This window comes from Martes martes (assembly GCF_963455335.1).
Source record: "Martes martes genome assembly, chromosome: 2".
Classification (NCBI taxonomy): Eukaryota; Metazoa; Chordata; class Mammalia; order Carnivora; family Mustelidae; genus Martes; species Martes martes.
The window spans coordinates 90429429-90453271 of NC_137889.1; the positions used below are offsets into that span (position 1 = coordinate 90429429).

At 42.8% G+C, this 23843-nt stretch overlaps 1 protein-coding gene across 2 annotated transcripts in view; it reads right to left on the reverse strand.

Annotated features, from left to right (window-relative positions):
• The window catches only part of FAM13A (family with sequence similarity 13 member A), a 325186-nt gene that overhangs the window by 17991 nt on the left and 283352 nt on the right, over window positions 1–23843 (reverse strand). For both annotated transcript variants that reach the window (XM_080797468.1, XM_080797469.1), the window contains 6 exons: window positions 15801–15948; window positions 6659–6869; window positions 6076–6214; window positions 5186–5267; window positions 4195–4415; window positions 3472–3555 (listed from right to left, as the gene is read on the reverse strand). In XM_080797468.1, coding sequence (XP_080653594.1) covers window positions 3472–3555; window positions 4195–4415; window positions 5186–5267; window positions 6076–6214; window positions 6659–6869; window positions 15801–15948 — 885 coding nt within the window. The remainder of the gene's footprint in view (window positions 1–3471; window positions 3556–4194; window positions 4416–5185; window positions 5268–6075; window positions 6215–6658; window positions 6870–15800; window positions 15949–23843) is intronic.

The window sequence follows — 23843 nt, forward strand, 5'->3', positions numbered from 1 at the left end:
CAGGATTTTAATATGGAGATAAGGACAGAATTAGAACCCTGGAACGTCAGAGCTAGAAGAGCCTTACTTTTTCATACGATGAAACTAAGCCCTGGAGAGGGCAATGACTCGCCCAAGGCAATAGATTTGGGTCAAGAACCCAGGTTTAAGGACTCCCAGTTGTTTTCTTTCCATTCACAAATAAGATACGAAGTAAAGTAGGATCATAGCACAGTGAAGACATACTAAAAATGTCACGATGAAGCATTTTCCTCTAAGAGGGTTTGACCAAGTTGTTCTCTTAATATAGAAAATTCTGCCTTCCAGGCTCAGAGCTCTGCCTAGGTTGAGCTCACAAGACCTCTACCTATAAACAGTGGCTAGAAGCACCACTTTGTGAGAAATGATGCCACAGACAGACAAGTAACTATATAGCCTCAAAATCTTAGTAAAACAACTGGCTTGAGTTTGTGTGTGGAAGGTACCACTGAATCATAAAACTACTAGCAGGAGAAGACAAATGAGATGCATTCTTATAACTACTGCATTTTGGCCCATCAACTCAGAAAGAGACAACTCTCTCCTCTTTATTATCAGGTAATAATAGTCGACTGGGCAAAGATCAGATCATCCCAAATAGCAGACAGACAAAGGGCAGTATATATATATAAGGCTTCAGAGTCTGCATTTAAATTTGAACAGAGTGTGTTTCGTGTCATGTTAGTTCCCAAGATATTAGAGCATAACATGAAAATATACTGATGAGAAAGAGACTCAAGGAGAAACCAGAAGCTCTGAGAAGCAATGCATTCCTTCTAGGTTCTCATCAAGGAGTGATGTGTACCACAGTGACCTGTAGTTATGTGTTGTACTTTCTGTGACACGGTCTTTTGATGAGATCCTTAAGTGTTGAAAGGACATGCTTTCATAATAATTAGTAGGGATTTATGTGCCCTTGAGTAACTGAGTGTGTTTTGTTTCTCATTCACGTGTCACTCTGTGGATTGTACTGTTAGAGCAAACAGCCTTGTTTAAAAAATGTACAAGAGCAGCACGCGACTGTTTTTGGCCTGTGATTCTGACAGTCAGTCATTGTCCTTTCAAATCAGAATCTGTAGACTCAGCAAAAACCCATGAGCTTTGAGCACCTGCTTTTCTAAAAACAAACAAACAAACAAACAGAAACCCAAAAAACCCCGCTGGGGTTTGGAATGATAGGCTAGCTCTGAAAAGCCACGTATTTTTCTTTTAGGAAGAGTGTTGCCCAAATGGTATTTACAGTTCAGGGTCCATGGCAACACCACAGACCTAAGAATGAGAAGTTTACTCTTTGATTTTCACACTGGCCAGATATCAAATGAACTCTGTTTTTCCTGAGGAGGCTAGGGCACCATGTTCCAGAGGGAGGCAGAGCGTTGGACCACGAACCAGCAATGAATGCCACTCAGAGTTCTAGAGCACTTGTTCCCTGCCCGATGAGATGTTAGTATCCAGACCCAAAATGGTCTCCTTCCAACATCTAAAAGAATGATGAGAGAAAAGCGAATAATAGAGCAGGGCCAAGAACTAAGATTTCATATTCCTAATGATAAGAGCACTACAACAGGGTATGTTCTCTCTCCTGAGTCCATCACTTAATAAGAAGAAGGCTGCAGATAGCAGAACATATACTTGTAGCAGAAATGACAACATTATTGACTGGGGAACCCCTGAGCCACCTGCTAAGCCACCCAGCCCACTTCCTCAGTGCCAGACAGCCCACAGGTAAATGTGTCTGTGCATGTCTGAACTGTCCATGACAAGCTACGAGGGGCAGCTACGGTATAGACAAAGCACTCGACTCCTACCTCAGTAGCCTAGAGCTCCAGGGCTGGCCTCAGTAGGACTGGGATCTGACTCTCGGTCTGCTGATTCCAGTCCCCGTACATCCCCTCAGCCCAGGCAGATTGAGAGGACCAGTGTCCAACTCAGAGCAACAGATACCCGGCATACAAGCCACCTAACTGGCCCCAAAGGTTGGGACTAGGAAGCAGCTGAGAGATCTCAGGGCCTCAGGCAAAGAAGTCTATCAATGTCGTAGGTGAACCCATGTGAGGAAAAGACGAAACGCTGGAGATGGAAAGTGCACAAGGCCCCCCTCCTTCCCCACCTGCCTGGTGGCCACAAGGAGATCTACACTTAAAAGGCTCTGAGCCAACAGTGGAGAAGGGGATCCTCTCTGCTAGAAGGAGTTCAGTTCTACTTCTCCAAATTCTGAATTCTCCAGGAGAAAAGGACAAGTTTCACAATATGTTTAAGCTCCAGTGCATTTACTATTTGGTTCAATGCCTTTAAAAAATCCAAAACAAAACTTGGCCTGAAACATGACCATTATCCTGGAGCACCAGTATTTTTCCACTCTAGGGATAGGCCAGTAAAAGCAATCATCAGCAGCCCCAGCAGGTTTTTTTTTTTTTTTTTTTTAATTTAAACCTGATACATTCAGAACCCAAAATACCACAGACGATGCATTCCACAGTTTATTGGGCACATTGTGTCAGGTGTTTGTGCTAGATGCTGACATCAGGTGCCCCTTTAGATGAACAAAACCCAGAACTCCTGCCCTCACAGATCTTAGAGTCTGGTGCATTATTCTGGAAGCTTCTTTATTCAAAAGAGTATATTTTACATGAAAATACTATCTCCATTAGATAGCCGGGGCTGGGACTGGAGAAGAGACCTCCGAATTTTGGCTATGTACAAATGCTTCTGGGAATATAAACTTCCTGCTTCTTTACAGCTGCTCTTAAGAACTTGTTCTGTTGGGTTCTTGACAGCACTCTCCACAGAATGTCACCGAAAGTAACTGACAAGGATATCTGATTATGAGTTTCTTAAGGAATAGAGCAGAAGCCTACTGTGCCACTGTCTCCCCAAGGACTAATGATGAGCACAAAATAACCACACTTTATAACAAATGGCTCTCAATGCTTCCTGTTGCTGGGAAAAGGCAAAGTCATATTTTGGATTCCTCACACTTCTGGTGCAGGATGGTGCTTGGAACTTCTCTACAAATAAACACTGGCCTCAGCTACACTGAAGTGAGATTGAATTTTTGGGCAAATCATACTAGTTTAACACCTTCATTTTAGGGACAAGAATGTCTCGAGTCAGTGACAGCTTATGGGGGCAGAGCTAGGGACAGGGAAGTCTCTAGAGCTTTGTGTACTCATCTACAACCTACACCCCCCTTCCACCACAGTCCCTCTGAAGCAGAACACTAGTGACTACATGTTAGCTGCAAACTTGTGTTTCTTTGGAACTCAAATTCAGCATCTGCTCAACAGGGGAAATCTCTCCTCAGTTTAGCCTTCAGAGAGCTTAGGTCTGCTGGAAATAGGAAGTCATCTCCTAAACATCAGGAAAACTCACGTATCAAATACTGAACATAGAGGATTCATTTCTAAAGCCACACAGTTGGCCCCAAGCAGGAAACCCAGTCCATTCACATACCGGCCGTCCATGAATGCTTTCGTAATATAACAGAGCTTTCTGCAGGGCCACTTTCTCGTTGGCAATCTGGTCTTTGGTCATATCCTGAATAAACACAAGGAGAGAGAAATCAAAGATGGGGAAACATTTATGAACACTCCTGCCTCTTTCGGTCAACAAATTTCCTCAAGGAAGTTTGAAAAGAATCCTCCTACAGTCGTTCCTCTGAGCTCTATTCAAAGCTCACTTAGGAGTTAGCTCTTCCTGGCTTTCTCCTGGCAACAGAGAGAGCAGAGCAGAGCCATCGTCAACTACCTGTAGCTCCCATGTGGCAGCAAAGGCGTGCTGAGGTAAGCGAGGCTGTCGGGCACATGGGGCTTAGCTTAACAGACCAAGCGATGACTACAGTCACAAGTTACACAGTCCCAAAGGGTCATCTACAGCCCTTCTACTCCAGAGCCATCAAACGGTTGTCTGTTAACCCGAACGGCTTCTTTCTGCAATCTCTATATGAGAGTGTTCTGCTTTCAAAGGGTCGTCCTAAACCAAAGTACTAGCCCTGAAAACACTCTCGGGCTGCTCCATCTGCTTCTCCAGACATCTAAGAGTGTGGGGGACGAGGGTGTGGGAGGTCTGAGCAGATGTTGCTGTGTAACCTCTTCCCACGGGGACCCATGTGTCGGGCCCTATGTTTCCACCATGTTGACTAGCAGTTGGCTTGGGGCCTCTACCGAATCCCCACACCTTAATGTCCTCAGGACGGCTGCTTTCTGCCCGCTTCTCCTGGAGCTTCCTCTGGATGGATTCCAGGGTGGCCTCGACGCTGGGCTTTACGGCTTTGTCGATGAGCTCTTGCTTCTTCTCGTCTTCTTTCTCAAGCTGGGAACCGAAACTCTTGGGCAGTGTGTTGCTTCGCTGCCGCATCCTGGGGGTTAGGTCCTCTTCCGATATCTTTAGTTTGGACTCTAGTTTGAAAACAGTTGGGGGTGGCGACATATGAGAATTGATGTCTGCTGAACCTCAGTTGTTCTTCCGTGGTGTTAGTAACCATGTAGTCCCATCTTTTTTTTAGAAACTATCTAATTACAACAGTAGTTGAAATCCCTGGGTTATGATGTAAAACCTGAGAAAATGCTAACATCTTCTCGGACTATCTGGAGTGCTTCCCTAACCCAAGTTCCTGAGAAAGCTTTAGCCATGTAACATCCATGCTTTGTCCACACCCACAGGTTTGCTGCTCTCAGAATGTGGCAGATGTTTCTATACCCACTCCCTCACTGTGGAACAGCACCGACTGATCCAGCACCTCACTCTGGCCAGCTTTCTCTGGACAACTTACAGACGTCATTTTGGAATTACTTTCCCTTTGTACTCCATGTGGTTGTTTATATGACTATCTTCTAAGAGATAGCATGCTTTGGAGGGACAAGGACCCAATCCTTTTTATGTTCCTCCATGCTTACAGGTCTTCTCCTAACACCAGAGCAAACAGAAAGTCATGATTTAGGTAAATGGGGAAATGCGGCAGAATTTTGCATCTTAGCTGACCCAGGTTGTCCTGTGATGGAGACCATGGTGAGATACGGGGAAGGTGTGCTCTGAACACCAAGAAGGCTGGGAAGCAGCGTCAAGGAATTTGTCTTTTCTGAACTATTTCAGCAGTGGCACTCAGGATGCAGTGATACCGTGGATTCTGCAAGTGAAAACCATGGCGGAGGTCTAAAACTTTACCTACCTTTAAGCTGTTTCCGGAATTTGGCAAGGTCATTTGTCCATTTTAGAACCTCTGGATTGGCTGCTTTGTCACTGTGGGAAGGCTGAGAAAAGGAAAATCTAATGTAAATGTATACGAACCAGGGCAGGGAGCCCAACGTGGGGCTCGATCCCAGAACCCTGGGATCATGACCTGAGCCAAAGGCAGACACTTAACCAACTGAGCCACCCAGGTGCCCCATGATCAGATCATTTTAAAGAGGAAGAGAAAGTCGAGTCTCATTGGGAAAAAATTCATCATGAACAATCAGAGCAAACATCATGAATGTAATTCCATTATCCTTCTTTACATCTGGTTATTTTTGAGGCTTTCAAAGAATTTCTCACAGGCAAAATGCTGGACTTCTACGAAGTCCATGGTCCTGTTTCAGGAGTCAGAGGGTTTAAGCTGTTGGGCTAACAAATGGAAAGCAGAGGGGGTACGTTTTACACTGGGATCACCAAGCAAAATGCCTTTCTGCCACTCTTGTGGGCAATGCTTAGAGCTGAGAGAAGAATGAGGTCAGTACTGGTGATATTTTAGAAGATAATTTTGAATTAAGTTTTAGCCAAAATAAAGAGTCATTTAATGATCTTTCCCATTCCTTCTCACAGAGAAGTTTATAGGAGGTCAACTAAAACACCAAATCACTTGAAAGAATACCCAATTCAAGGAAAATGCTGGTGTATGATGTCTGGGGCTTCTCAGGGTTTACTATCCAGTTTTTATTGCCTTTTTGTTTTGAGGCTCTCCAGAAATCTCCCTTAACTTTTTGTCACTTTTCCAAGTTGCTGATAGGCTGGCATGTGGATACTGTCAGGGGGCAGGAGGGAATGGGAGGGGACAGGAAAACCCTGCGAGGAGACACTTACTCTGTACTTCCTCTCCTCTTCAAATCTATCTTCAAACTTTCGGATCTTCTTTTTGAGGCTCTGAATCCTTCGCGTGAGCTGGGCCGGTGTCAGGTCCTCCCGCTCATCATCGTAGGACCCGAGAGAGGAGCTCCGGCGCCTGTGAGGGACATCGAGTGGGGCGCTCATTGCCTGCACAGGGGCTTGGGGGTGGGGATGCAGCACGGAGGGATGGGGTCCCAACAGTCTCCATCCTCTCCAATAAAAGGACGTGTACTACCAGTTCATTTCGTGACCCTGAGCTCTCTATGTCCCACCTATCAACGGGTCTAAGTTTCTCTCACTCACGTTTACAATTCCAAAGGTAGGACTGAAATATGTACCGTAGACCTGAAAGTTAAATTTTAGATAGCTCTGGAAAGGAAGTGCTAGCGGAGATGCAGTATGTGGCGCTGTAGTCGGGCCAACTGAAAAACAGAGCAACAGAGCCCGTGTCCTAGGATGGAGTATTCCCAATATGTCCTTCTGCAGACCTGCAACACCATTCCCATTCTTCCTAATGTTAGGGCGATGATGCGTTGGCTTACCAGCAATACAAACATACCTCATGAAAGAATGGGAATTTGGGGGAGAAGGAGGCACTTCCGTGTCATCCAGGTATTGCCTGCTCTGCCCATAAGCGTAGAACCGAGGAGAGAGCATGGGGTCGCTGTCTTCATCCAGAAGCTGGCGAATCAGGCGTCCGGCCTGTGGGGAGAGGCGTGCTTCATCAGAGTCCACGCTCTCCTGCTGCCATGAGAAGGTAGGGATGGGCTCTGCAAAATATGGAGGGGAAGAAGTCAAAATTGCTCACGGACGCATAAATGTTTCCCAAGTGTTCTGAATGGTTTAGGAAGCACTGAATTTAAATGCGAACGACTTGCATTTCAGATTTAAGGTTCCGATGAAGGACACTACGCCCTGGCTGGCATCACCAATATATCTGACAGCCATGTCATTGCTTGTTTTCCAAAGAGAATTTACTAGGGCTACCTGGAGGAATGACCTTAAAGAAGGAGAGCAAATACTGCATGCTTCCAACTTCCCTCCCAGATCAGGGACAAGGACTTTCTCCCAGGTGAGGGCATTAGGGAGAAGGAAAGCATGGGTGTCAGGGGGCGAGATTTGGCATTGTAGCTGCACGTCCCTCACTGGAACAACTGGGGAGTCACATTCGTCTTGTGAGAGCCCATTTACCTAGGAGTCTGCACCTTCCATTTGGGGCGTTCAGTAAGCTGTTCATGTGCTTCTGCTTAGTGCTGGGATTAGCATGTGTAAGATGCGTGTTTTGCACTTGAAATTTCAGAAGCTGCTCAAGACAACAGTTAACATAAGATGCTTACATAAATTGGTCAAAGAGAAAAAGAAAAAGAAGAATGCTTTACAAAGGGTAAATCTGTACAAATTATTTCAGACAGTCTTTAAGAAAAAAATACACTCAACACAACATCCCAGTTTGTCATTTTTGGAGGGAATGGGGTAGTATTTATTTCTCTTTCCTTCAAGATCCATCTCAGTATGCATTAAAAAAAAATCCTATCAGATTTGAAAGATAGATCTCAGATGATGTAGGGTTTTTATTTGTAGCAGTCCCTGAATTTACATAAAAGGTAGGCTTTAAGTATACTGAGGGATTAGTGTGACTTACACAAGGCTGGGATCTGGCCATGCTTGGAAATTCTGGGATTCCTAGAGCAACACTTGTTCCTTCAGCTATCAAAGCGTTTATCAGATCTACAAAACTATCTTAAACAAGTGCTTGTTCAGTATTTTATTTTAAGATTTTTTTTTGTTTTTTATTATTATTTATTTGACAGAGATCACAAGTAGGCAGAGAGGCAGACAGAGAGAGAAAGGGAAGCAGGCTCCCCACCGAGCAGAGAGCCCGATGCGGGACTCGATCCCAGGACCCTGAGACCACGACCCTAGCCAAAGGCAGCGGCCCAACCCACTGAGCCACCCAGGCGCCCCAGTATTTTATTTTAAAAGTTCATATCATAATCATAGAACATTAGGTTGAAACTCCATACGCTATCTAATTTAGTGATTTCTCAACCCCAGGTGCATGTTAGCATCATGAAGGGAGATACACATAACTTCTAATGTCCCCCACCCCCCGGCTAACTAAACAGAATATTGAGGTGAGGGCCCAGTGAGGTGAGGGGACATCTCCAGTACTTTAAAATCTGCCCAAGTGATCCAATATGCATTCAAGTTTAAGAACCACAGATTCAACCCAACAGATTATAGACAAGGAAACTGAAACCTGAAGACTCTAAGAGCAAATATGTAATCAATGACAAGAGTTGGGACAAAAACGAAATCTCCTGACTTGCAGGACAGTGCTTCAATTTAGTACATGCCAGATGCCCCAATCACAAGGATGATTATCTGAAATTTTTGAAGACCCCACAGTAGGGGAGATAGGCATATTAATGTAAAAAAAAAATTGACCTTATGTGGAATGAAGTCCATAGGTTCTCATAATTTAAAGAGAATGAAGTTCTCTGGGAGCTCAGATGGTAAAACAAATTATTTAAAAAAATATGAAAGCATTGTTAAAGACAGATTTTTTCCCCCCACTACTCTCAAAAAGTGGCAGGGAACATTCTAGTAGATGTATCTGGCTAAATCTGGAGGTGCCCAGAAGTTGCCCCTCATTTGCACTAAAGTTTGCAGAAGGCTTCTCATAAGCATTAGGGCTCAGATATGAGCAGCTCCAAACTACTGGCATAGAAGAGCAAAAAACTGATGAGAAGTGAGGGAAGGAGAGGGTAAGAGGAAAGTAATCCCTAGAGAAATAAGAAAAGTGTAGTGCTAAGTTACAGAAAGTGGAACTATGAAACTGGCCAGACTATATCTTTAATTTCATGATAATTCTTAAGACAGCAGTGATTTTCTGTAAGGACTAATATCAACAGAGCTAGGCAGGGAAAGAGTTAAGGTGCAGCCAGCAATAACCTCAGGGCAGAGTGGCAAAGGAGCAAAACAAGGGGTGGGGGAAGGCCAAGGTGGTGTGCCGGGGGGACAGAGGGCACAGGCAAAGCAAAGTCTGATGTTGATATTGGCATGTGGGTGTGCTGGCTAGTTTGACATTTCTACTCATAACAGTTTAGTTTGAAAAGGTGTTACCTTAGATCCTGAAATCCTTTAATTTGTCTGAACCTAGCAGCATATCTCTCGAAATATCACAAGTCATCTTTCAGTTTTCGGTTATGTGTCCTCTGTGTACAAAATGAGAGTGTCTGTGACCATTATCCAAACAGATCTCCACTAAAAAAGGTACCATGATCCTGAATTAACAATACAACACTAATCATGGAACTGAGTTAAGCTTGTTTGATGCTTTGTGGAGCCATTTATCAGATTTCCTTTGCATTAACACAGACGCATTCCCGACCGCTCACTTGAATGATAGATAAGAAGACCCAATGTGCCCTTTTCTTAATATCACCAGTGCTATATACAAAATACGCAGCTGAATTCTAGCTTATTATGGGTGACATTTTCTCTTAAAGGATATAGTTAGCATAAATGAATTCACTAAAAAATGACAAATGTAAAACCATTATGAATTTCAATTAACAAAGTAAAAGGTTATGTTGCATCATTAGTATGCATGTAGAACAGGAGTGAAGTTTCTCACCCATCCAACATAAAATGCTTGCATTTTTCTCTTTCTCTCTCTCTCTCTTGGTTTCCATGGATTAATTCATTTACTTTTTTATTGAAATATAATTAATATACAGTGTTATATTAGTTTCAGGTATATAATATTTAAGAATTCCTTGCATTACTCAGTGCTCATCAAGATTAGTGCACTCTTACTTCCTTTTATCTATATCACCCATCCCCCCACCCTCCCTCTGGCAACCACCAGTTTATAGGTAAGAGTCTGTTTTTTGTCTCTTTTTTTCCCTTGTTCATTTGTTTGTTTCTTAAATTCCATGTAAGTAAAATCATGATAATTGTCTTTCTCAGTCTGACTTATTTCACTTAGCATAATACCCTCTAGACCCATCCATATTGTTGTAAAGGGCAAGATCTCTCTTTCCTTTTTTCTTTAGAATTATAATTTAAGGCTCTTATAATTTATAAAATTACACATAATATATAGTTCAATATAACTAAATCAAAAAAGCCAACTATTCTTCGTTTTAGTTTGTAATGATCTAAAAATACAAGGCCTACTCATGTTTTGATAGTTGACACTCAACTAGACAAAAAAGGAAGAACTGAATAGAGCAGTATCTACTGGACAGGATGCCCAATTGCACTGCCAACCTAGGGATTCAGTTTCAAGGATGCATTCACCGACCACTCCCAGTGCCTAGTCTGGAAAATAGTTTATATTTTAATCAGTAATTCTAGAGCAATGAAATGGACAAATATATTGCAAGGAAAGTATTCAAAGGGAAAACAGAAAAGATTAGAGGTTTCAAATTAGATTTTCATCTTAAAACACCACATAAAAGAAATGCGTTTTTATATCTAGACCAGAATTCCTTAAGTTCTGTGATTTCAGTCACGTGTCTTGTCACAAAGAACACTGGACATAAATATGGCATGTCTCTCTATGAAAAATTAATCCATCAGGACAGCTGACATCACAGCAGGTCAGAAGTAACAGAGATAAAAGCCATATCCATGCTACCTAAGTGATAGAAAAGAATAGGTCCTGGGGAGTTCCAGCTGAGACACTGTAGTACACACAGAAATAAAGGAAATTCATTGCAAGAAGAAGAAACATGGTCTGAGTAATATTAATGTGGTCACTGCGACATAGCTACTCTCTGTTTAGCCAGCTGGATCCATTTGCTATACAAAAGAAAATTGGCTACTAAGATGATTTATTGAAGAAACCTGCTAGAATTACAGGAGCTGATGTTTTCCACTTCTCATTTCCAACTACATGCTATTTAGAGTCATTACGCCCTGGCACAACATATTACCGTCTTTCAAGGTGGGTCCTCGGTGGTGCAAGGAGGAATGGGCACATCCCAGACACTGGAAGATGTAAATCCCACATAGGGAGGGAAATCCTATTATAAAAATTTCCTTGGGGCACCTGGGTGGCTCAGTGGGTTAAGCTTCTGTCTTTGGCTCAGGTCATGATCTCAGGGTCCTGGGATTGAGCCTCTCGCATCAGGCTCTCTGCTCAGCGGGGAGCCTGCTGCTCGCCAACCCCCCCCCCCCCCCCCCCGCCTGCCTCTCTGCCTGCTTGTGATCTCTGTCAAATTAAAAAAAAAAAATCTTTAAAATTTCCTTAGTGTTCCAAAACTTAACAGTGGTAATCCTATTAAACTGTTCAGTTAATCTTGCAAACAAACTCTCAGAGTTAGAAGAAACCTTAGTTGTCAGCTTTGTCAATCCCAATTTAATCCTTATATCTTTGTCTCTATTTGCAAATTTAATAAGTGGGTCCTTAGTTGCTCCATTCAAGTCATTAATAAAATGTGTGGAACAGGCTAGAGCTGAGGACTTTCCTAATGAGAATACCCCTATTTGTGTCAACTTTGATCTGTGTATCTGCACATTTAAGTACTGTTGCTTAATCAGTTACTAATTGACTCTGTTACCTGTCTGCTATTCCTTCCACATCTGACAGGGCACGGGAGTCCCTGTTAGAGGCCCAGCTGAAGTCTTTTCAAATGAGACATTTCCTATTCTAGAGTATCTCTCTCTCTCTCTCTCTCTCTCTCTCTCACACACACACACACACACACACGGAGGTTGGTTTGGTAAGATCTGTCCTTGGTCAGCAATGGAGGATCCAGTAATTATGGACTCCTTCTCTGTGTTCAGAGCCACCCACTGTCATTAGGTAGATCTGGGCTCTGGTTTCAAAGAAGTCCAACTTAGGCTGGTTTTTCCTGAAACTACACTTGGAAACATTTATGGAAGACAATAATAACATCAACTAACACTCATGTCATGCCTGTTAGGTGCCTGCACTGTGCCAAGCACTTTGCAAATACTAGCTCACTTAATTCTTACAACAAGCTTACTAAGTGACTACTATAATATTTGTTTACTCATTATTGTCTGTTGTTAGGCCTATTTATTTTTATTTTTAAAAAATATTTATTTATTTGAGAAAGACAGAGCATGAGCAGGGGGGAGGAGCCAGAGTGAGAGGGAGAAGCAGACTCCGAGCCAAGCAGGGAGCCCGACATGGGACTCGATCCCAGGACCCTGAGATTATGATTTGAACCGAAGGCAGATGCTCAACCAACTGAGCCACCCAGGTGTCCCTGTTATGCCTATTTAAAGACGGAGAAACCGAGGTCAAAACTGTAACACATTTACTAACTTGTCCACAAAGCTGCGAAAGTAGTAGAGCTGGGATGTGAACCCAGGACGTGCCTGGTCTTAGCCATTACGGCCCACTGCTTGCCAGGACACATAACTGGTGTTGCTGAGAAAGAGGCATCAGAGAGGAAGTCAGGAGATTTCATTATCCTGAATCATCATTTTTCTTCTTTTGGCCTCAGCTTTTTTATCTGTATAATGGCAGCATCTAGTCAAAAGATCTTTAAGATCCCTTGCTTTTTCATCATTCTTTCAGAGAATTTTCAAGGTTATTTTTGACAAGTAGCAAGTAATAAATAAGAAGCATAAAGTATTTTATGCCCTTTAAAAATGTTCTTTTGGGGCACCTGGGTGGCTCAGTGGGTTAAAGTCTATGCCTTCGGCTCAGGTCATGATCCCAGGGTCCTGGGATGGAGCCCCACATCGGGCTCTCGGCTCAGTGGGAAGCCTGCTTCCCCCTATCTCTCTCTGCCTGCCTCTCTGTCTACTTGTGATCTCTGTCAAATAAGTAAAATCTTAAAAAAAAAAAAAATGTTCTTTTAAGTTTAACTTCACCAGAACAGCTGAGTATTTAAACCTCAATACTTCCACAGATACTTCCAAATCAACATGAATTGGCTGATTAGGAATATTCTAATTATGCAATTCTGAAGGGCTCTACATAACAAATAAAAGTACATTTGATTTGTGTATTCATTTAATTTTGGAGAGTGGCAGTAATAAAATAATAATACGATGTGGATAGGTCAAAAAATGTGTCCTAATACATAGCTATATACAGAGAGAAAGAAAAAAAGATAAAAGCATGTATTATGTATCTGCCAACCGGCATGATTAGACTCTGATCCCACGTTCACTTTGACAGGATTCCACTCTATGTAGGCTATGGAATCTAATCATCGGGTTCATTTCCTTTTTTTGTTGCCTTGACACAATCTGCCCCAGAAGCCAGAGAACGTCACTGCCGCACGGGAGCACCCAGGACTGAGGCTAGCGCCAGCAGGCTACTCACTGAGGACCATCGCACCTGACATTCTACGACTCTGCCTGGATACGAGAGTATGAACTGAGGCGTGGGGATGGGGACCAGACCAGCAAACACTACATGGGGGCTTGGAGACTGTAAGGGAGACTTACAGACAGATTCTGGCTCAGAAGGTTTGAGTAAATTATTACTTCCATTTATATATTTGGTTTCACTTTCACAGATTAAATTAGTGCAAAGTGGATTCCTTACTGCGAAGCTACCATTAAACTTGTTTGTTTCTTATTGAGGCTATAAAACAAGAGTAGTATTTTAGTGATTGGACTTATGGCTCTCATCTGAACTACCCTTTATATGCAACAATTCCTTTATTTTGACTACACTTACTATGATAATATCACATGAATGTTTAAAATAAATATATGGTAAAAAGGGGCTACTGAAAGCAGTAACCAAACGATCAAAATGGCCTTGAAATGAATCTGTGTAGATTTTTAAGATATGCAAGTTCAGTAACGCAGTAATCGGCAAAAGTTAACACAAGTCCTTTCATAAATTACATAGATAACATAATTAGCATTTCCAAGCCTATTGTATTTCCTCCCTGATAAGCTTTTTAAAATTCCATCTAGTTGGTTCCTTCAAATTATTATTATTATTATAATAATATTATTATTATTTAGAAGAGAGTTCTTTACATTAAGTAATAAAACAGTTTTAAGGAAAGTTAATTTCCAACCACACTGGTGGGAATTTTCATACTGGCTTCTTCAAATATGCTGGAAGAGATCACAAATTTACGACTGATCAAGATAAAAATCATCAAACTGAGTCCATTTCAGGGGGACTAGAAGAGTCTCCCTGCCCCTTTACTGAATATACCAAGATAATGTGGCGAATTTGAATTCTGTCCAAAAATCCTAGTTTTTGTCTAGAGTTTTGTATTACTGATATGAGGAGACCATTATTCCTGAAATCCAAATACAGCACTTGTTTTGACTACTGCTTTTTTCGTTTATTGGGCCACAGTAGCTACTATGGGACTTTTTTTGGTGGTGGTGGGGAATTGTTTTTAATGAATTTAAAACACACCTGAATATCCCAAAGTACATAAAACAAAAGAAGAACAATAAAACACTACCCAGGGATGTACCACTGAAATTAAAAAGGAAACAAAACAAACACCCTGCAATTTTTTTCTAGTGACCATATCATGAGCTGGGAAGGTCTGAGAAAATCTCCCACCCAACTGCCTAATTACATGGTAAAGGGCTAGAACATGTTTCTTGAATTGCAAAGATGGAGAACCAGAATTAAAAAAAAACAAAAAACAAACAAACAACCAGCTTGTTTTTGCTGCACCAAGCCCTGGGTGCAAGGAGCACAGAGGGATTACTATTTTTCACCTTGTGTCTGTTTAGATCATCTTTTGCTCCTTCATCTAAACTCACTATCACAAGTACTTTCTGGTTTAAAGAGGGGTGAGGGAGAACACAAGGAAATCCAGGCACTTTGGAAAAGGACTGATTTCTTGTAGCTGTGATTCTGTGTGTCACCATGTTAAGTCGTGCTGCTATTCTGAAACCAGGCACACAATTTTTCCCTCTTTGTAGCCTCCAAACACACCCACCGTACAGAGGCAGCCGGGCGTGCATTCTGGAGACACATTGACACAGATCTGGATGCAGACACATGGATAAGGAAGGAAGTGCGGCTTGACGGCACTGTTGCCAGCACCTTCCTGAAATGCAGTTTTGACAAGATGAGGACACCCTCTTCTTCCTCACAAGTCCATTTCTAACGTTTTGCCAAAAATCGCTAGGAAAACCAGCCTTCAACACTGCATTATTGCAGGCTTTCCATTGGAAGCACTTTTTATACAGTGTTCTCTTTGAACACTGTATAAACATTGTTATGCTGGCTAACATGGCTTTTAAAAAAATTCTGTCCATAAAGACAATCACAAAAGCAAAGCAAACTGAATCTTTCTTGAAAAAACGGGAGGGAGATTTAATGAAGGAGGCAGGGGGTTGGCATGTAGCGGCGGGAAGAGCAGCTGCTCCCAGCCGAAGTCCTAAACGTGTACGGCTTGCTCAGTCCTGTGCTCGGTGCTACCAGAGGGGAAACACACACAGGTAGCGGCACTCCTGGGGAGTTGAGAAATAAAGGCGGCTGCAAGGTGACGCTACGATAGAGGGCAAGCGCATTTTCTTTCTTAGATTGCAATGACTCCTGGCAACATTTAATGAGACACATTCCCATGCCAGGGAAAGGATCTGCAGTCATTTAGAAATGCAGTTAGTCCTACACCCTTTGCTTTCATACATCCATGTGGTGACGCCCCTCTCATTTAGGCTACTTTATATACGCTTTTCCGATATGAAATCATCCAAACAGCAGATGATCCTACCTTCCCAGCTCTTGTCATCACACAATGCAGTCAGGTCGAGCTCAGGCACTTGGGAGATGAAGCTCTCCCGCTGGTCGTCAGCATCTGGAGTCCTCTGCAGTTTGGTGTCAGGTACGCCGGGGTGCTCCTGAATCTTCATCGTGGGGGTCTGTAATGACAGCACAACGTCTCTGAGTAGCTACGGCTCACCAACACCCACAAACGTCTGCAGCAAGTCCACTCTTTCTGGGGGAAGCCTCCCAGCCTGTGGCGGTGGCTGCACCCAGCACAGAAACCAAAATCATAGCCTGATGCCCCTGGATGCTAGCTGGCCACCGGCATGCAAATCGCCACCGTCCCTCTGTGCTCCTTTAACTTTTCTTCTGCGAGAAAGGCAAGAGGGTTTCCCAGAGCCGCTGCTCCTGGTAACTGCAGGCAGCTGACAGTCTTGATGGTTACTGATTCGGGCAGGGAAGGAGGGAAAGGAGTTTGTGTTTCCTTAAAGGAGTAGGGCTCTGCAGACTGTAAACAACAACAAAAATCCCGCAACTGCTGTTGCTAAGGCTGGAGAAGCAACATGGTGTCTCCTGCGTGCAGACTTCTTTGCCCCTTAGGTAAACAGTCCGGCAAGGCCCAGAGGCTGTGTACACGGACGCTCTCCTGTTGGCCCCGGCAGAGGCTTAGATCAATTAAGCGGGGCTCGCTGCACGTTCCCAGATTTCCTGTGGTTGTTTTCACCCCAAGTGTGGGGAGGACAGACTATTTATGGAGGAGCTCTGGGTATTAAAGCATTGTTGCGCAAATTCAAACAGCACAGGGGTTTGGCGGCTCATCTGGGCTAGCAGTAAGGAAGACAGACTCTGGAAGTAAGCCAAAATTACATAGGGAGCGGGTTTTTTTTTTTTTTTTCTTTTAAGAGTAAAAAGCCAAGAACTGGCAAGTCAGCAATGCATAATTTATATCTTACAAATATCCAACTGTCACTTGTTTTCCTACTATTCATCCAGTCTGAATATTAAATACTCGGCTACACTTGGTTTTGCTCCTTGGGGGCACCTACTCCCAGGCAGGGATCTCTGGGGGAGGGGAAAACGCTCTCCCAAAGGCTGCTATTTTAGCTACATGATTTTTATGCAAACAAAATTCGCATTGAAATTCGTTCATTTTTTCTTTGCTCTTTTGGCATCTTATAAACCCAGCCACTGTCACTTTCCCTTCTCTCCTAAGATTATAAACACAAGTATTTACTTACAAATATTTTTCTCAAGAAGCACAGATCTGTACAAAAGATTTTCTTGGAGAATAACTGGAAATTCATTTTAGAAAATATAATAAAAGAAAAAAGAACCCCAAACATGTGGAAATCATAAATGGTTCCATTAATGCATGAGAAATGTTCTTCTGCTTAAAATAAGCACTGTTAAGACTACCAGCTACTTTTAATAGCTGTTCAACCCACTTTGATATCACCAGGGAATATTCTAGGGGCTTTTACTATTATATTTCCATAAAATGATACATGAGGACCGCTATTTTCTTCACCACATTGGGAATAAAATGAAATACCATCCATCAGTTTCTGATGAGCTACTAAAGTCAGATGGAAACGTCAGGTAAATCTGGGGCTTTAAGACACTTTCAAAATGCCACTTGTCTATTGGGGGAAAACCAGATTATGCATTTATGCCGTAAGAGTTACTTGTTCCTTGAGCTGAATCCTAAGTGGACCAGGGTGGAATGACCAAAGCCGGACCTCAGCACATTAAGAACTTCGAAGTCACATAGAATGCATGTGTGCGTGTGTTAGAATATGCATACAGCAAATAAACATCTTCTCAGTAAAGATTTCTAACACTCATTCCACTTAGAGACATACAAAAAAGGAAGACTCTAAGAAATATGATTCCGTGATGCAAGCACGGCACGCTGTTCCCGAGGAGCATGTGCGGGCCTCCGACACTGCACTATACGGGGACGTTCGCGGGTCTTACGGACAAGCGGACCAGCATGGCTGACAGTTGCTGTGTTTGGTGCTCTGGCTGAGCTGCTTCGCTTTGCTGAGCCTCCATTTCTTAATCTGGGAAATGGGCATGAACAATCCCAATCTAGCAAGGTTCCTTTGAAGAGCTGGGAAAAGGCATGCAAGGCCATTAGCACAGTGCCTGGAGCGTCAGGGACACACAGAGGAGGCCCTCGGTCTCTTCATCATTTCTAGGCACCATGGGAAGAGGAGGAAAGCACTGGCACATCTCCAAATGCCAGAGAGAGGTGCCGGAGATGAGACATATTTCACAGCCATTCGAGGTGAACCATGCTACCTCGAGGAAGGGAGTTCTCGCCGCAAGATGAGAAAAGAGCCACTGGGGATTCCCGTCATGAGTCAGCAACAGCAATTCTGTTTTGGGGGCAGTGTGGGTGAGAGGGGTTGAGGAGGAGGAACAGGTGCAGAGAGAGGCCCCCCGGGGTTCGCTGTTCACAGCAGGGGAGCACAGGACAGAGGGATGGCAGGTGATGAGAGTGTCGGGTGAGCAGACACTGGAATGCGAAAGGCCCTGTGTGCTCGGCTAAGTCTGGATTTTAGCCGGGAGTTGATAAGGGAAAGCCATGGAAGGATTTTAGAAACAGAATAACAATGGTGAAATGTGTTTTCCAGGCTTAAGTCTTACAGATGGGAGTGAATGCTGGTGGGAAGACCTATAGGCCTAAGCATTGGGTTCTGTACGTAGCCTGTGTCCCTTCCCAATGCCAGACACTGGCTTTGCTTCCTGCCATGCCTGTGTCCCCTCAGGGCACTCAGAGTCCTGCGGTGCTTGACATGACACATGTAAAATGCTGAAACACACACACACACACACACACACGTAAAAACGTGTACTGTTCATGATTGCTACATCTGTATTAGACCCATTACAAAGGAAATTGAGGTTACAAAATTTTTTCTGCATCTGAATTAGTATCCATTTTAAAGAAAGCTGAAATTAGAAAATTAATTTTTTACCCTCCAAAATGCAGAGATGTCTTCATTCCTTCGACAACATGGGTTGGCGCAACCCCTCTGTGCTGGGCTCTGTGAGCCATGCAAGCTCCTTACACTGAGAGAGCTGATGTTTTGTGGAAGAGGCTCAAGAATGCCCAGTGGGGTTCTAAGGACAGTTGATTGGGGTGCAATACAACAATGGACCACCTTGTGAATTAGTGAGCTGCCCTTCACAGTGCTGAGACGAAGTTGGTGAGTCGGGCATGTGGGAGAGGGAGACATTACTGCCCTGGGTAGGAGGCTGGAACAGACAACCCCTAAGATCCTATTATTCTAACGAAGAGAATCAGGTCGAAACTCTATCAGTTTATTCAATAATAATATATATCACGTGATATATACTTATTACAGGGCCACTGTATGCAAGAGATACAAAGATAATATTTATTCATTAATTCAACTAATAGTTTTTGCATACCTACCACATGCCAGACAATTTTCTAAACACTGGGGATACTTCAGAGGACAAAATAAAGTCTGTCCTAACCAATCTTACAGGAAGTGACAGTAAGCAAAGAAAAAAATGTGAGGTAGTAGCATGGACTATGGATAAAACTAAAGCAGAGTAAGAGAGGTGATGGAGGTGGGGGTTATGGTTTGCTATTTTCTATCCAGTGGTCAGGAAAGGCCTTTCTTATGAGGTGACATATAAGCAGAGATAAGAAGTAAATGTGGGAGTGAACCTTCCATGGGAAGAGCATTCCAGGAAGAAAGAAAGCAAATGCAAAGGTCCTGAGGCATGGTCATTGTGTTTAAGGAACAGCAAAGAGATCAGTGTGTCTGGAGTCACTGTGTAAGGGTGTTTAGGATGTGCCACATAGAACAGGGTATCACTCACATTGTAGACCTATGTTAACCTACATAAGCTTCTGGACTTTCTGGCCTGATTTCCCACACAGCAGGGGAAGGGTCTCTCCTACATAAACCGCACCAGCTTGCACAGCACGGACACGCGTGGCACAGCACTTGCTAGCGTGTCCACATGCCCACCTCCGTCCTGCTGTGCTGTGATCAGTCCCTGAGGTTGCTCTTTCACTGGCCTGCTGCTCCTGTAGGCCTGGTTCCGAATTTCTGGCCTCACTGGTCTCACCAGCACCTGATGTGGTTGCCATTCCTGGGGATGCAGAGTGGGCTCCTGGTGTGGGCCCAGGGTTTCTGCGCATATGGGAGCTAGGGCTGCTGCTGCATGGCCACCCACGGTGAAGCTGTTCAGGGTCTGCAACAATACATCAGCATCGAAACTACTCTTCCCTCAAACAGTTGTTAGCTTAGACTGGATGCGCCACCTCTCCAGATTGTCCCACCCTCTGTCCTGGTGCTCATCCTATGACACTGTCCTTGTCTATTGCTTGTCTGCTGCTTCTCCTAGATCATTCATGTTCAAATGTCAAAGACATTCTCAAGTATCAAAATATTTCTGGTTTCAATTTTTGTTGTTTACATGTTTTATGTCTTCAGGGAAATTGCAGAGTAAATGAATTACAGCAGTCCCCCTTCTGTGGGGGGTTACATTCCAAGATGCCTGGTAGATGCCAGAAACTGAGGACAGGGCAGAACCCTAGAGACACTTGGTTTTTTCCTATACATACACACCTATGATAAAGTTTAATCGATAAGTTAGGCACAGTGAGATAAACAGTAACTACTAATTAATAGAACAATGATACTGTAATAGACGTTATGTGAATGTGGTCTCTCTCTGGCGCCTTTCTGCTTCTTGTGATGATGTGAGATGATGAAGTGCCAACAGGATGAGATGAAGTGAGGGGGATGATGGAGGCACTGGGACGCAGCACTGGGCTACGGTGACCTTCGGGTGGTATGTCAGAAGGACAATCATCTGCTTCTGGACCAGGGTTGACTGTGGGTAACTAAGACCTCAGAAAGTAAAACCACAGATAACAGGGGACTACTGCAATCTTATAGTTTTTCAACTCAGAGATCCCTGGGCCACGAGGTCACACACCAGACCCCCGTCAAAAATGTACCATATGAAAACACACTGCATATTCTCGGCTCTTAGGAGAGACAATGTGGTACAGCAGATAGGGGATGGGTTTTCAGATCAGAGATCTGAGTTTCAATACCAGCTGGTCAGCTGCAAGATCATCAGTGAAAACCTCTCTGTTCTTTGCATTCTTTCTTTGAAGCTGTTTTTGTGTCAGGTAAGTGTAAGACTTCATAGAGTTGTTATGAAGATTAAATGAAAACATGTCTAACAATGGCTCACCCATAGAAACTGTGAAAAAAAATGCTATTTCCAATTATTTAGTACCTCCCTTCCACATTCATGCATCTGCGAGTGTTTATTGGACACATGGGATTACGGGAATTAACAAGGTGTAGAAGGAAGACATTGAACACGCAAGTGCCCGTGACATGCATGTTATAACTGAAAAAAGCGGGCTGCTAGGAAGCAAATACTCAGAGAGCTCACCCTGCATGGGGCCTCAGGTGACAGCCTGTGTTCAGGTCAAGGAAACGCTATTAGTCTATTACCCTGATGTTTGTCAAGACCTGTCCCCTCTGTCTAACTGGACCTGGCTTTTCCAATCCCCAGACTTCGTTGATCTTGCTCCTATCGGGACCTCAAATAGTTGGTGAATTTTTGCTCCATCTCTTCCCTCTCCTGCACAAGATATAAAGAAGGAGCCCAGGAGAGTGCCAGAGCCGGGAGCGATACCAGAGAGTGCACTGTGTAACGCAGTTTGCACAGGAAGGAACCACATGGTGTTAATACAAGAACCACATGGAACCATAAACATTTACTGTTTGGCCTGACAACAGAGGAAAATGGACATAACAGAGTTCCAAAATTCATGGGAATTCCAAAGCTTCAGCAGCCTTTAGAGACTGGATGAAATGGGAAGTGAATCTAAACAAACAGAGCTTTTTAAATTATTCTGGTTCTAACATTAAAACCAGTAACAAAATCCTAATGCTTCCATGGAACACAGCGAGGGTGCAGTAACAGTGATTCATTTCATAAATACTTGTTGATAGGATATTTCAGAATTTACCTCAAACCTGCTCAAGGCAAATGAAAGCCTTAAGATGTTTGATGATTAATATTAATGCTCAGTCTTGATTGGAAAGCCTTGTCTTCTTTCTCTCTCTCCCTTCTTTTACTTTTGTTTCGAAGCAGGATAGAAAAGGGAAATGGTCTTTTGTTTATTATGAATGTCTTATTTGTTATCAAAGGTATGCTTCTAAGCTCTTCTAAGCAGTAGGCTTAGAAAGCATAAAGAATGTAAAAATATTGCAAAAGAATTTAACACTTCATTAACCTTATACTTCTGACATAAAATGACCTCTCCCAGATAAGGTTAATACCCTTCTAAGCACTCAATAGTTCTTACAGGTTTTGCTTTCTTCATAAAAAGATTAGATATAAGGTTACAGTTTTAATATTCTGGATTTCATACAGAAGCATGAAATATTTCCACAATACAAAATAACTTATCAGAAGGAATCAAACTGAAGCATAAGATTTAAGCTCTATTGTAAACAGAACTTAAAAAATCTGTATTTTCAGTGATATCTTTTGGAATCTAGAAATTGTTAGTTTTAAGGACGACCTTTCTTCTGGATACTTCCAGACATTTACTGAGTTTAAAAAGGAACAAAAGAACAATGAATGGACTCCAACATGTTCAGGGAATAGTACACTAGGCTATTCCTTACACTAGCTCATTTCATGCAGCCCAAAAGGGATATTTTATTAAAATGCCCCCCTTTTAAAACAGTCAACAAAACCAAAAGACAACTGACAGAACGGGAGAAGATATTCACAAATAACATGTCAGATAAAGGCTAGTATCCAAAATCTATAAAGAACTTTTCAAACTCAACACCTAAAAAACAAATAATCCAATCAAGAAATAGGCAGAGGACATGAACAAACATTTCTGCAAAGAAGACATCCAGATGGCCAACAGACACATGAAAATGTGCTCAACATCACTCGGCATCAGGGAAATACAAATCAAAACCACAGTGAGATACCACCTCACACCAGTCAAAATGGCTAAAATTAACAAGTCAGGAAATACAGATGCTGGCGAGGATGCGGAGAAAGGGGAACCCTTGTACACTGTTGGTGGGAAAGCAAGCTGGTGCAGCCACTCTGGAAAACAGCATGGAGGTTCCTCAAAAAGTTGAAAATAGAGCTACCCTATGACCCAGCAATTGCACTACTGGGCATTTACCCTAAAGATACAAACGTAGTGATCTGAAGGGACACCTGCACCCCAATGTTTATAGCAGCAATGTCCACAATAGTCAAACTATGGAAAGAGCCTAGATGTCCATCAACAGATGAATATATAAAGAAGATGTTATATATATATAAATATATATATATACATATATATATATAATGGAATACTATGCAGCCATCAAAAGAAATGAAATCTTGCATTTTGCAATGACATGGATGGAACTAGAGGGTGTTATGCTAAGCAAAATAAGTCAACCAGAGAAAGACAATTAGCATATAATGTCCCTGATATGAAGAATTTGAGATGTGGGGGGGGGAAGGGAAGGGAAAATTAAACAAGATGGGATCGGGAGGGAGACAAACCATAAGTGAATCTTAATCTCAGGAAACAAACTGAGGGTTGCTGGGGGTGGGGGGCGCGGTAAGGATAGGGTGGTTGGGTTATGGACATTGGGAAGAGTATGTGCTATGCTGAGTGCTATGAAATGTGTAAGACTGATGATTCACAAACACTTATCCCTGGGGCAAATAATACATTATATGTTAATAAAAAAAATGCCCACCTTTTGAAAACCTACCCATGGAAATGACACTTTTTAAGTTTTGGCATTCTAAGGGATTCTTAACTTTTTTCCAATGGCCATCTGAGATCTCAGGCAGATTCCCCATTAGGTGATTAAAAAAATTAAAAAGATGTGCAACAAAGGGATAAATCCATGTTCACTTTGCAACACATGCATTCAAACAAAAACATATCTATGGCCGCAAAAATGCTTATTTCAGAAATAAAGTCACAGCTGTGCCTGCA